Source organism: Mercurialis annua, linkage group LG4 (assembly GCF_937616625.2).
Source record: "Mercurialis annua linkage group LG4, ddMerAnnu1.2, whole genome shotgun sequence".
Taxonomy (NCBI): Eukaryota; Viridiplantae; Streptophyta; class Magnoliopsida; order Malpighiales; family Euphorbiaceae; genus Mercurialis; species Mercurialis annua.
The window spans coordinates 30,652,267-30,665,239 of NC_065573.1; the positions used below are offsets into that span (position 1 = coordinate 30,652,267).

At 32.3% G+C, this 12,973-nt stretch overlaps 2 protein-coding genes across 2 annotated transcripts; one reads left to right on the top strand and one right to left on the bottom strand.

The window, feature by feature from the left end:
• Positions 1-694: 694 nt before the first annotated feature.
• LOC126677895 (putative pentatricopeptide repeat-containing protein At3g47840) lies at positions 695-3,192 on the top strand. Its single transcript, XM_050372713.2, has one exon. It carries the CDS (start codon positions 897-899, stop codon positions 3,018-3,020), a length of 2,124 nt encoding a protein of 707 aa, XP_050228670.1. The 5' UTR covers positions 695-896; the 3' UTR covers positions 3,021-3,192.
• Positions 3,193-3,825: 633 nt separating this feature from the next.
• LOC126677897 (lipid phosphate phosphatase epsilon 2, chloroplastic) lies at positions 3,826-6,500 on the bottom strand. The gene is made up of 4 exons (XM_050372714.2): positions 6,085-6,500; positions 5,049-5,274; positions 4,586-4,659; positions 3,826-4,253 (listed from the first exon to the last, which is right to left on the bottom strand). The coding sequence occupies exons 1-4, from the start codon at positions 6,397-6,399 to the stop codon at positions 4,026-4,028; spliced, it is 843 nt and encodes a 280-aa protein (XP_050228671.1). The 5' UTR covers positions 6,400-6,500; the 3' UTR covers positions 3,826-4,025.
• Between the last annotated feature and the right edge of the window lie 6,473 nt (positions 6,501-12,973).

Genomic DNA, 12,973 nt, shown 5'->3' on the forward strand with positions numbered 1-12,973 from the left:
GAGAAAAAAAAAATTCCTCAAAACTCTTGTCCACTTTAAAAAAATAATTAATTTTTACATTTAATTTTCCTATATTACCCTTATTTAAAATCCACTAATGAGTAAATTGAAAGTAAATTGCAAATATATCCTATATTAAATAGGGGTATAACAAGAAAAATAAGAAATTTTTTACAATCTATAAATAATAGTAATTGATTTTCTTAAACTGTATGATAAAAGTAAAGTGGACAGTTCTATTGTGACGGAGAAGAGAGTAACAAAATTAAAAAGAGACTTAAATGCACAAAAAATCATTAACTTTCGCGTGTTTTAGTACTTAACATAATCTTTTAATTTTGGATATGAAATATGAACTTTTCAAATTTTACAATTAAAACATCAGCACCGTTTTGGAGTAACACGAGACCGTTTTGGATGTAAAATAATGTCATTTTCAAAGTAAACACACACATGGTCTTAATTGCAAAAACATTGAAAGTTCATGTTAAATATGTCAAAATTAAAAAATTATGTTAAATATCAAAAATACGCGAAAGTTAGTGATTTCTGGTGCATTTAACCTTAAAAATATTATGTATTATTTAAAATTATAAATATATTTAATTTTGTTTAAACAATTCAAACCGTGGTTGACTTGCTTAGATCATGAATCGGTAGCCACACCGGTTTGGCCAACGATTCAGTTTCTAAAATATTGGCAGAAGTAACCGCCAAGCTCCTGGGCCGCTTCTAATGTTTTTTAAGTTTAACCACCTTTTCTACAGCCACTGTAAGGCTGCATCTTCCATTCTTTTCATGAATGAGGACGATGTTGAACTACATTTTGAACGTAAATAAACCAATTTAAAGGGCTTCTTAGTACTTCTTTGTATGGCAGCATCCTCAACTAAAACATGGCTTTGGCATTCAGGCCTTTTACCAGAAGATTGCGTGCACTCTCCACCTCTGCTTGTACTGAGTATAGAGACCTCTCGGTTACACATTCAGCATCACACGACTCATCTCAACAAACCCAACACCCCAGTTTCATAAACATGTTTGAAACCAACTCCGAGCTAAAGATTTTAGTCAAAACGGACCGGTTGCATGAAGCCCGCCAACTGTTCGATGAAATGCGTAACAGAGACGAGATTTCATGGACGACTATCATATCTGGATATGTCAAGGCTATGCAAACCACCGAAGCATTGTTATTGTTTTCGAGAATGTGGGTTGAGCCTGAACTTCACATGGACCCTTTTATACTTAGTCTTGCACTCAAAACTTGTGGACTCAGTTTGAATGAGAGTTATGGTGAAGCATTGCATGGTTACTCGGTAAAAGCTGATTTTGTTGACTCGGTTTTTGTAGGTAGTGCCCTTGTGGATATGTATATGAAATTTGGTGAGATTGAGCAAGCATGCCGAGTGTTTCATGCGATGCCAATACGAAATGTAGTTTCGTGGACTGCTATTATTACAGGGTTTATACATGCTGGTTATAGCAAGGAAGGGTTGATTTACTTCTCTGAAATGTGGAGATTAAAGATCGTGTGTGATTCGTTTACATTTGCTATTGCATTAAAGGCATGTGCTGACTTGGGTGCTTTGAAGCAGGGGAAACAGATTCACTGTCAAACACTGAAGAGTAGCCTTGAAGCGAGTTCGTTTGTGGCCAACACTCTGGCTACAATGTATAACAAATGTGGGAAGTTGGACTATGGTTCGCGTTTATTTGAGAAGATGGCCGTAAGAGACGTGGTTTCATGGACGATGGTTTTAACTACTTATGCTCAGTCAGGTCAAGAGGAAAGTGCTCTTAGAGCGTTTATAAGAATGCGAGAATTAGGTGTGAGTCCTAACGATTTCACTTTTGCTGCCGTCATTTCCAGCTGTGCCAATCTTATTAGAATTGAATGGGGCGAGCAATTACACGCTCATATGTTTCGTCTAGGTTTGGTGAGATATCTGTCGGTGGCTAACTCGATCATGACTTTGTATTCAAAATGTGGACAGCCAAGGTCAGCTTCCATGGTGTTTCAGGAATTGGCTAGAAGAGATGTCATTTCATGGAGCACTATAATTGCCGGATATTCTCAAGGAGGATACGGGGAAGAAGCATTTGAGTATCTATCATGGATGAGAACGGAAGGACCGAAACCAAATGAATTTACTCTTGCTTCTGTATTGAGTGTTTGTGGAACCATGGCAATTCTCGAGCAAGGTAAGCAACTTCATGCCCTTGCCTTGGAAGTAGGATTACAACAAACTGCCATGGTTCAAAGTGCATTAATCAATATGTATTCCAAATGCGGGAGCATAAAGGAAGCCTCAAAAATCTTCAACGAGGCAAAAAATAACGATATTGTGTCATGGACAGCTATGATTAATGGATACGCTGAACATGGATATAGTCAAGAAGCCATTAATTTATTTGAGAAGATTCAACAAACAAATTTGAAACCAGATCCCGTGACATTGATCGGGGTTCTTACTGCTTGCAGTCATGCTGGTCTAGTTGACCTCGGTTACCATTACTTTAATTCAATGAGTAAGAAATATAAAATCAACCCATCAAAGGAGCATTACGGGTGCATGATCGATCTCCTTTGCCGAGCTGGTCGACTAAACGACGCAGAGAGCATGATCAAAAGTATGCCATTTCAACAGGATGATGTAGTTTGGTCCACTCTGCTTGGAGCATGCAGTGTTCATGGGGATGTTGAATGTGGAAAACGGACTGCAGAGAAGATTCTTGAATTAGATCCGAATTGTGCAGCGACTCATATTACCGTAGCGAAAATGTACGGTGGCAAAGGATGGCAGAAGGAGGCTGCAAATGCAAGGAAGATGATGAGAACAAAAGGAATAAGGAAGGAGGCAGGGAGGTCTTGGATTACAATTAAGGATAGAGTTTGTGCATTTGTGTCTGCTGATAAGACTCATACACTCACTGAATACATATATAGCATGCTTCATTTAGTTGCTTCCCAGCCTCCAACTGAAGAGACTGATGATTTGGCTGGCTTTTCTTTATAATCAGAATGCAAGAAAAACATATTATATCTCGCTTCATTCTCGGGAAATTTTCGCTTACAGCATCCCTGATGTTTTTGTTCTTTCTCACTAAAGTCATCCATGAAGTTGTTTCAATATATAACCATAAAATTCCCAAATTTTAAATGAAATAACGCAAAATTCTTTTTTCGTCCATTTTCACTAATTTTGTTAGATAATGCATATGTGGAGTTGATATATTAAAAAAGTTGAGCTTAATTTAATATGCTGCAAAAAAATGATATATCATTTGACGTATTAGAAAATTAAACATAGACTACTTATCATATATTTGTGGCAAAATAATAAAGCTTATTTTTGAGTTATTTGCAAAAAAAAAAAAAAAAAAAAAATCACTTATACTAATTTTTTTTTTACTGTGGTAGAATCTAATTACGTTAGTAGTTAGTGGTTAGTAGTTAAACTTGCATTTTTAATTCGGCCTTAAACAATGGCCCTACTGAGACTAGAAACCGAGATCTCAGGAATGCACTGGAGCGCCTTAACCACTTGGGCTAGGCCTCACTGGCCACTTATACTATTTAAAAACAGCTTATTTTTTGCATTTCTGACAAAAAAAAATTATCTGAGTGTTTCATAATTACAAACCCAGAAAAAAGGGCATTAAAAATTTACCTATAACTCCATGTTGTAAAAATAATAGTTGAATTACTATAATATAACTAATAAAACATTAGTAGTCTTTCTTTAAAAAAATTGTAGTTTAGTAACCGTAAAAATAATCTTATATAAAACAATAAAATTTTGACTTGACAATTATTTGAAATGACTTGGCAAACTTTGACTGCCATATCAGCAAAATAATAATACAAATTTTAATAAGTTTACATAACACAAGAAGTAATTTACATAAGCCCTGTTGGAGATCAAGTTGCAATATCTATTTTTATAGAAAAAGGGATCTGACCTGGTAGAAGGAAATCAGTGAGATTATATTTTTGTTTATCTATATGATGTATAGTATCTTCAATCTTCATCCTTGAGCCAATGGCGGATTACATACAAAAGAAACCCAAAGCAGAATACGAAAGAAGAGGCAACAACGCCTATGCGAACGAACAAAGAAGAATCAAATGCTAGCAGCACAGTGGTTTGCCATAACCAATACCACAAAAATGAGAATAGAGACCCAACAGCAGCACCAACCACCACTTGGCTGGCTGTATGATATCGTTGTGAAACTCGTAGCCATGACTACAAACACAAATGATTAACATCAGCGACCTTTAAAATCTAATCTAGTTGAGATAAGCATAACTAATTTCCAACCCAATACATTTTGTGAAATGTGGATAAAGTATAGCAAAAAAGTTCAAAAGTCTATTACTGCGACGAGCTTGATCAACTAAACATGATAAATAATTCCAAAGATTGTTGGTGCTTACGGTGCATTAAAATTTAAAGCTAGTTTAAGTCTTTATATTTTTTATTCAGTTCGGTAATACGCAAATGTTTTTCTTTTGAAAACATAAACAATGTTGCCAACATATAACGTATAGCATAATGAGGCACATTATGGTACTTACAAAATATGAGCCCAATGCGAAGTTAAGCGCACTTATGAACAAGCTAAGTTCATTTACTCCAAGCCATTCTGTAACTGTGACAGCATACAGGTCAGCAACACAAACTTGTCAGCAATAGAATCCAGATTATCACGAAACTGCTAAATAGCAATATCAACAGAGTCAATACTGATGATATGTACATATAAAAGAAATTACAATGTTGACTCGGAATGATTTCTAGATTTGTAAGCATCATCATATGGAGTACTAATTTCTACAAATACATCATATCTAACATGTTAATGCTTGTTGCAAATCCAAATTATCCCTTCCAATCAACAAAAGTTGAAGAATAATACTGCAGGGATTTATTGATTGTTTACAATTGATCATGATCCTCAAAAAGCCAGTTTTACAATAAAACAGAAGAAGCATTAACAGAATGCAGAATGATATTAAACAAAATGAGCATTAGAATTACCTGAAAGACTACAAAACACAACAGTGTAAAAGATGCATTGTGCGTGCGAAGAGGGCATCCCGGGATCAGATTTGGACGTGGCAGAAGGTCTTTCTTGGTTGAATATTTGTTTTAAGGCTACGGAGAGTAGAGCATTCAATACAGATCCCATAGCAATCCACATGGCTTCAGCATCATGCCTCCATACAAGGACGGCAGCGAACAAGGCAGCTACAAGCCATTTACTCTGAACCAACAACAAACTTACACAATATCAGCTCTGAATTCTCAACTAGCCATGTTAATAGATACGGACGAGAATAACTATTCATGATTGGTTCACAGAATTTAATAACAATTCCTTTTTCGGTTCAAATTTTAGATAAAAGATGGTGACTCCATGAGATTTTAATTCTACAGCCTTTATACAATAACTACTCTCTAAAATATAACAAAATAAGTATTACATTCCTTAGGAATAACTGTTCTGTTTCGTATGTATGTCTTTAAACACAAGCAAAGACTGAAGTTATACCTCATAAGCAAATATCCAGATAAAAAAATCAAAAAAAGAGAGCTAATTTAAAAAGAAATTTCACAGAAATCCTAAAGGAAACGTTATTATGCAGAAGATATTTACTAGGTAGTATAACACAGACACTTCATTCAATCAACGTGTCCCTTTACGGAAACCTATCGGACAGTTGACGTTTTGGACACTAAACTTCATTTTTTACGTAGGAAACCTTAAAAACACTGTTTCGCGTGTCGTGCCCAGGTGTTCCGTATCCGTTCTACCTAGGCTCATATTTACAAAAAGCACAAAATCAGCTGATATGCAAAAAAGAATCAATTTGGAAAAAATATTGAAGTCTCAGGTAAACCTATAATACATCTTTATTGGGCACATGTCCAAATCTAAACTTGAGCCATGAACCAGAATATACAATTAGACCACATCAAAAAGTAGCATCAAACAGACAAATAATGAATAAAACTGAAACTAAAACACAAATAAGCTCGTGAAGTAAAAGAACAAAAGCATACATAAACAGACCAGACGATTAAGAAGAGGCTCAAAGCCCTGACCGAACAATTGAGAAGCAAAACCAGAAGAGTCCCTCACAAAACTATCTTGCTGAAGCATTTTAACATTTTCCTCGCCATCCCCTCTCCCAAAAGCCGAGGTTATGACCAGTTCCGTCATGGTCTTCGAGCCGGCAATATTCAAACCAAACCCACCAAAGAAAACCGACCCAGAAGCTGGAAGCCGAAGTTGCGAAGTGGGTCTTAAGGAATCGATGTTAGAGTAACGAGAGGAGGTGAATTTTAAGATGGGTTTGTGGTGGAGAAGGGCAGCTGCTGCTACCATTTTACTTTAGGAGTAGTGCAGGGGAAGGTGGTCGATACAAGAAATGAATAAACAAATGCCATTTTTGAAATGGTTATTTTATTATTTGCCGATGGCAAATGTGAAAATGTGTGGAAGAGACGATTTTATTTATTGGGTACTTAATTAGTTATTTATCTCTCTGTTTTAATTTTTATTTAATGTTTTAGATATTTTTTTTAGTTTTGTTTGGAGGTATAACTATAATAATTGACGATCACAATTTCATCTTCGTTAACCATCACGGTTTCTTAATGCTAAAAATTGACCGTCATTTTTTTCATTTTCATATACAGTCGACCCTCTGATAATTAATACACATGGTGGATCAAAAATTTATTAATTATTAGAATTATTAATTTATTAAATTTATATAAAAAAATTATAAAAGATATTTTAAAACATCTACATTAATAGACCTAATATTAATATTATATTATAAAAAAACTAACTAAATACACTTTACAATCACTCAATTTAAAAGAAATAATTTTATATTTAATTTAAAAAATATCAATTGATATCAAACTAAAAAATAATTATTAAGAAGTTGTATTCATAAAATAAAATAATTTTTAATATTTTTATACTAGAAATACTTTACTTACTTTAATTTGTTTATCTAATAACTTCTTTTAAAATTTCTCAAAAGAATAAAAAATTCATAATTTGATGGTATTTTAACTTCCGCTTTATGAATTAAGGTTAGTATTATCTCAAATAAATAATCAATTATTATATATTTCTTTAAAAAAATCTCTAATAATTAATATTCATGTAAAATATATTTTAAATTTTATTAATTATTAAATAATAGAATTATTAATTATCCGACGTGGAACGAAGTTGGTTCTCTCAATTTTCTATTAATTATTAGAATTATTAATTTGTAGAATATTAACTATTAGAGGGTCGACTGTATATTAAAAATGGTAAAATGATTTTAAAAAAAAAGGTAAAATATTCAACTAGAAATTTTTGAAAAATTAAAATTAAAAATTTTATTAAAAAATTGAATCACACACCCCTCTAATATATTGCTAGGATCAAAGGTCATGGTCATGATGTAGGATTGAGGATGGATGCTTGGGGTCTAAGGTCTATGATCGGAGAGAAACTTAAGGTTGAAATCAGAATTCAGGGTTCGAAGTTACGATCAAGGTTCTAAACTTTAGGATTTAAGGTTGGGGTCTAAGATCTAAATTTGGAGTTTGGGGTTAGATTATATATGAAATCTACATTTGTAAGGATCAGGGCAGGGTCGAAATGCTGAAGTTAGATATTGCCATTCAAACTCTGAAATTCAAAATTTGAGCTACGCGATCAAAAAATTGAAAGTTCAGAGTTTGAAGTCTAGAATCAGATCACTCTATGTACATTTTATTTTTAAAATTGAAAAATGCTTGTGATAGAAATTAAACTCACGATTTAACCAGAATGCTGGATAGGTCTTTGGTCTCGTTTGGTTGGAGGTAAATAGACTAGAGAAGTTATACTTTTTGAGAAATAGTAAAATTTGTTTGTTTGGTTTAGTTTATACATTCTACTTTTCGGTGAGTTAAATGTTTGATTTTTTTTAATTAGGGAAGTAACTTTTCTAGTAAAATCCAGAAAAATATAACTTTTCTAACATTTTTGATGTATTTTTCTAATTTGGCCGACTATTTCTTTTTCTCTTTTTCTAAATTTCATATAAAAAATATTTTAATTTTATTTAATATCATTATAGATAATTTTATATTATGTAATTTTCAAATTTTAATATATAAAAACTCTCTCAAATACTTCAATCGTAAAATAAGAGTTAATAAGCAATGATTAAATTGTTTATTGTTCGATTTAAAAAAATTATTTATTTAACAATATAAAAATTATTAAAAGATATTTATGTCTTTTGATTAAAAATATAGTATATTATATTAAAATTAATTTCGTATTTTCTGAAAAGTAAAAATCAATATTTATCAAAATTTATTTGAAGTTAACTTTTCAGGAACTATATTTTACGGGAATTGCTATAAAACGAACCAAGTGAGGCCAAAATATATATTATTAGTATTTCATTATTATATGGTTGTTTCTTTTATTTAATGTTTAAATCAAAGTAAAAACAAATTCCACATACAATAATAATCTGATTATCCGCAAATTTAATAAACAGACTTATTTAATAGAAATTTGGACATTTTAGAGTCTAGAAAAGACAAAGATATGTCCAAATAAAGGGTTCAGTTGTCTGATAATTCTCTCAACTCAATTGTTTTTCAGAAGCAACTCACACTCCCCAACCACTACTCTCTTCTCCCTCAAAATCCTTCACTTATTTCTCTCGTCATCTTCTCCGATGGATTTCTTCAATTCCAACACCGTCAAACCCAAAAAAGCCGCTCTACTCTGGTTCCGCTACAGCCACCACTTCCGTTCCATACCATTGCTGCTTCAATTCCTCGAGCTCTGTCTTCCTCTCTACTGTCTCTTTAAGATCTCTAACCGCCTCCCATTTCTCTTCTCAGTCTCCGTCAAGTTTTTCCGGCAAGTTATCGCCAGCCAAGTCTTCGTTTTCATAATCTGCAACGCTCTCATTGTTATCCTCATAGTAAAATCAAATATATTTTCCAGCGAGAATCCCGCCGCAGACAATGCTGAAGCTGAGTTTTACGAAGAATTACTTAAAGAAAATGAAAACCATCTCTGTTTTACGCCATTGTCGTTATCTGAGACTCCTCCAGATTCTCCGGGTCACGCCACTGCAGAAATTGAGTTTCAAGACAAAGAAATAATATTATCAAATAGTAATAATATTAATTTTCCCGTCACTAAAGGTGGCGAAGATGACGACGAGTTATTTTCAGCTTCGGGTTTGGATTCAGAACCGGACTCCGGTGATTCTAAAGCTTACCGGAGGTCGAAGTCGGAGAGGGTGGAGCAGGTGAAACCAAAGAAGACACTGCGGCGGTCGGAGACGGAGAAGTGCATGAACGGCGAACTGAGTGATCAAGAATTTCAGAGTGCGGTGGAAGATTTTATTGCCAAGCATTTAAAATTTCGTCGTCAAGAATCTTTGTCGACGGTTCTTTAAAATCAGTGACGAAAATTTGATCGGAACCCAACCCACTGTGATTTTCTGATTGATGTACAGTCATTTTTCTTATTTTCAGTGTAGGTTTAAAATATTGCAAAATTTGTGGTATTGCTGTGGATTTGTCATTTCAAATTTTCAATCAATAACTTTCGCAGAACATAGTGGAGTATTATTTTAGTGAATGTTATGCATTTAATGAAATTTTCAATTTCTGTTTCATGCTATAATAAGGTAAAACAGCTTTATAATATGTACATTTTTGTGCAAATGGAAAATAAAAATAGGAGGGAAAATTAAAAAAAAATTGTTATTTTTCTTTATTTGGATAATAAGAGGAAAATAAGGGGGAAAGAAACTGAGAAATGTTTTCTTTATTAGACCCACTTTTTATGTTTATCCATTTTGGAAAGGAAACAACCACTATCAAGAATTAAGTAAAATCTGCAAAATTGTAAAATTGTAAGTACTTTTTCTTTAAAACATTTTCTTTTCTTTTTTTTAATAGGTAAAAATTATTATATTAAATTTATAATTTTAATTTGCTATGTGTAATTTACCATTAGATAATATACCTAATAGTGATAAATAGATAAAATTATTCTAACTTTGGAAAAAACAGATAAAGTAATATTACTTTATAAAAAAAATAGAATAATTATATAAAGCACCATACTATGTATATTGTGTGATCTTTTATATTTATCACAAATTAATCATACACACATACACACTTTTTCCGCTAGAACTGATTTTTCAGTTTTGTTTGTTAGTGCGAGATTAATTTTAATATATTTTTTAAAATGTGTTACTGTTATCAAACACTTCGATTTATACGATTCAATACAATTAAGCACTAAAAATATCCGTACATCTAAAGAAATCGTAAATTAATCAGAAGTAAGGCTAAATGTTTAGAAAGAGTAGTGAATGATAATGATCTGTTGAAATGTATAATTCATGCGATTTATACGATGAAATAAAATTTAAAAATCATGAAAGAAGAGAAAAAATTAAATAATTTTATGCAAGATGAAGATAATTCTTTTAAAAGCATATATAAAATCTCATAATTCATGGGAGTGTAATATTAATTTTTAATTAATATTTAAAATACAAATTGTATTTTATGATTTGATTTGATTTTTTTATTTTATTTATTAATCAAGCATTCTGAATTTTGATTTGACAATTAGATGATGTAAAAATTTATATTCTTGTACTTTTAGGCTGTAATGATAAATGCAAGGAAAACAGAGTCAAGGGGTGTTTTTGTATTTATTTTACTAGTCATACATAGTTGCCACTTGCCAGTTCAGAGTTTTGAGCTTGGTCAAGTCATCTCATCTCAATACACAGACATATAGGCTTAGGTTTTGGTAGCTAAAAAGGGTGCCAATTATAGAACCCAAAGTTAAATGTTTGAATTTCTCACACAATGCACAAGTCTCCTCCTTGTGTAGAAACAACAAAGATTTTGGCAAATGATTAAACCGATTTTGAAACTTGTATTTCATGATTGAACAAATTATTTTAATATTTTTTAGTAAATAAGATTTTAAAATTTGTATTCTGAAATCAAATTAATCACTTTTAACCGTTATATCCCAAAACCTCTATTTCGAATTCAAATAAAATTTTGTGTTCTGTTTATTCATTTTGTTGATATAATTAGAGTCAATACAAATATAATTCATTTACTAATTATCAACACAAACACGACACAAAATGTAAACATGTTTTATGTGTCAATCTGAATAGTCCATGTAGTATATGGGACGATTATAAATTATACAAACAATCCGTTAAATCCATTTACTATAAATAGATCGAATATGAATCCTACAACACGACATGACTAGTTGTGTATTGGATGTCCATGATAAACCTGGTCACTTTTACCTTTGTTATTTCTATTATTATTGCCGCTTGTCGCTCTATGGATTTTTTTGGTTTCGTTCAGTTGTTGTTAAAATCCGATCCGGCCTGACCGGTTCAACTGGAAAAATCGGAAACTATTGCATTAGCGGTCCAGGTTTCCTTCATACTACTCATTTTACAAACTCGCTAAAAAGTTATTGACTCGTCCAGAATTCTGTTTGACCAAAATTCAGTCCGAAATCATTAAGTTTAACATGTTTTTTTGTTATTTGATTTAGTCTAATTTTCCACTCTAAACCTAATTTTGTATTTGAGTATCTTCTTTAACCCGCCCGATATGGCATAAAAGAGTGGATGTGTTAAAAATTAGTTTTTGAGACATACATTTTTAGAGGGGAATTGGATGAATAAAATATTGCGACATAAGGAGAGTTATAGGGTTAAAATGGTGGGTGTGAAGTATTTTCCTTTTGTATTAATTCCAAATTTAATGAATCAACAATGTGCTTATAAGACGCATACTTTTTATTTCTCTGATTAGAGTACTTAATTGAACATATGTATATAATGTTTTATAGATACTATTATATTTTGAGCTTTCAACTAAACTGTTCTGAAAAAATGTTTTTTTTATTTAACATTTTAACTATGTTATAATTTATGTAATATATAATTTTATTTTCAATATATTTCCATATGTAAAGTAGTTTTCTCATATTATTGCAAATATAATTATAAAATACATTATTTTTTTTAAATCAGTCCAATCGGTAAACCCTTCACCTTCTGTCCTTAATGATTTAATGGCCGGATAGAATTTGACAATCATGATTTTTTTGTTTTAACGGGTCTTGCTCCGATTCTATGTTGCGCTCATGGCACACGGCTTCCGGCTTATCCCTTTGACCTCTGAGGCTAGAAGGCGAAAAGCCTTGAAATTGGTTCTTCACACAAAGATAGGTTAAATATCTCCTCAATAGGCATAGTCTCTATCAATGCGGATTCATAGCATTCTCCCGTCGCTTACGAGTATCCCATAACAATATGATTAAGGGAATTTCATCATCAAATTCCAAATACTTGCTCCCGAAATTGATTCGAATATAAAAGGTCTTCCTAATTGCATTATACGCCATACGCATTTCTACCACACGAATCGTGGTCCAAACGTTTTCCGTAGATTTCCCATCTCCCCTGAACTCTATAGTTAACTTCACTGTCCCTAGGGGTTCGGATGAGACTTCCTCCTAGTCCTACTATTAGATTGGGACACTATCGCATGAATGGCGAACTTTTTTGTTGGAAGGAAAATCAACATTATCTTACAAATCCAAGGGCTGAGTTTTGCATGCTCTTATTTCATACTAATAATTAACCTTTTACATAAGATAGGCAGCATTCTTAGTAGCCCCACTAAGAGCAATAGCAATCGGGTAGTCAAAAAATTTAGTCGGGAGTTAAATTCTAAAATAAAAAGTTTTAATCGATGATTTTTAACATTAATCAACGTCAAATGCAGAATCGAGATTTTTTTAAGATAAATTTGTATTTTTAACTAATTTCGACCAAAACGGGCGCACGACTCGGCCCCTAGCA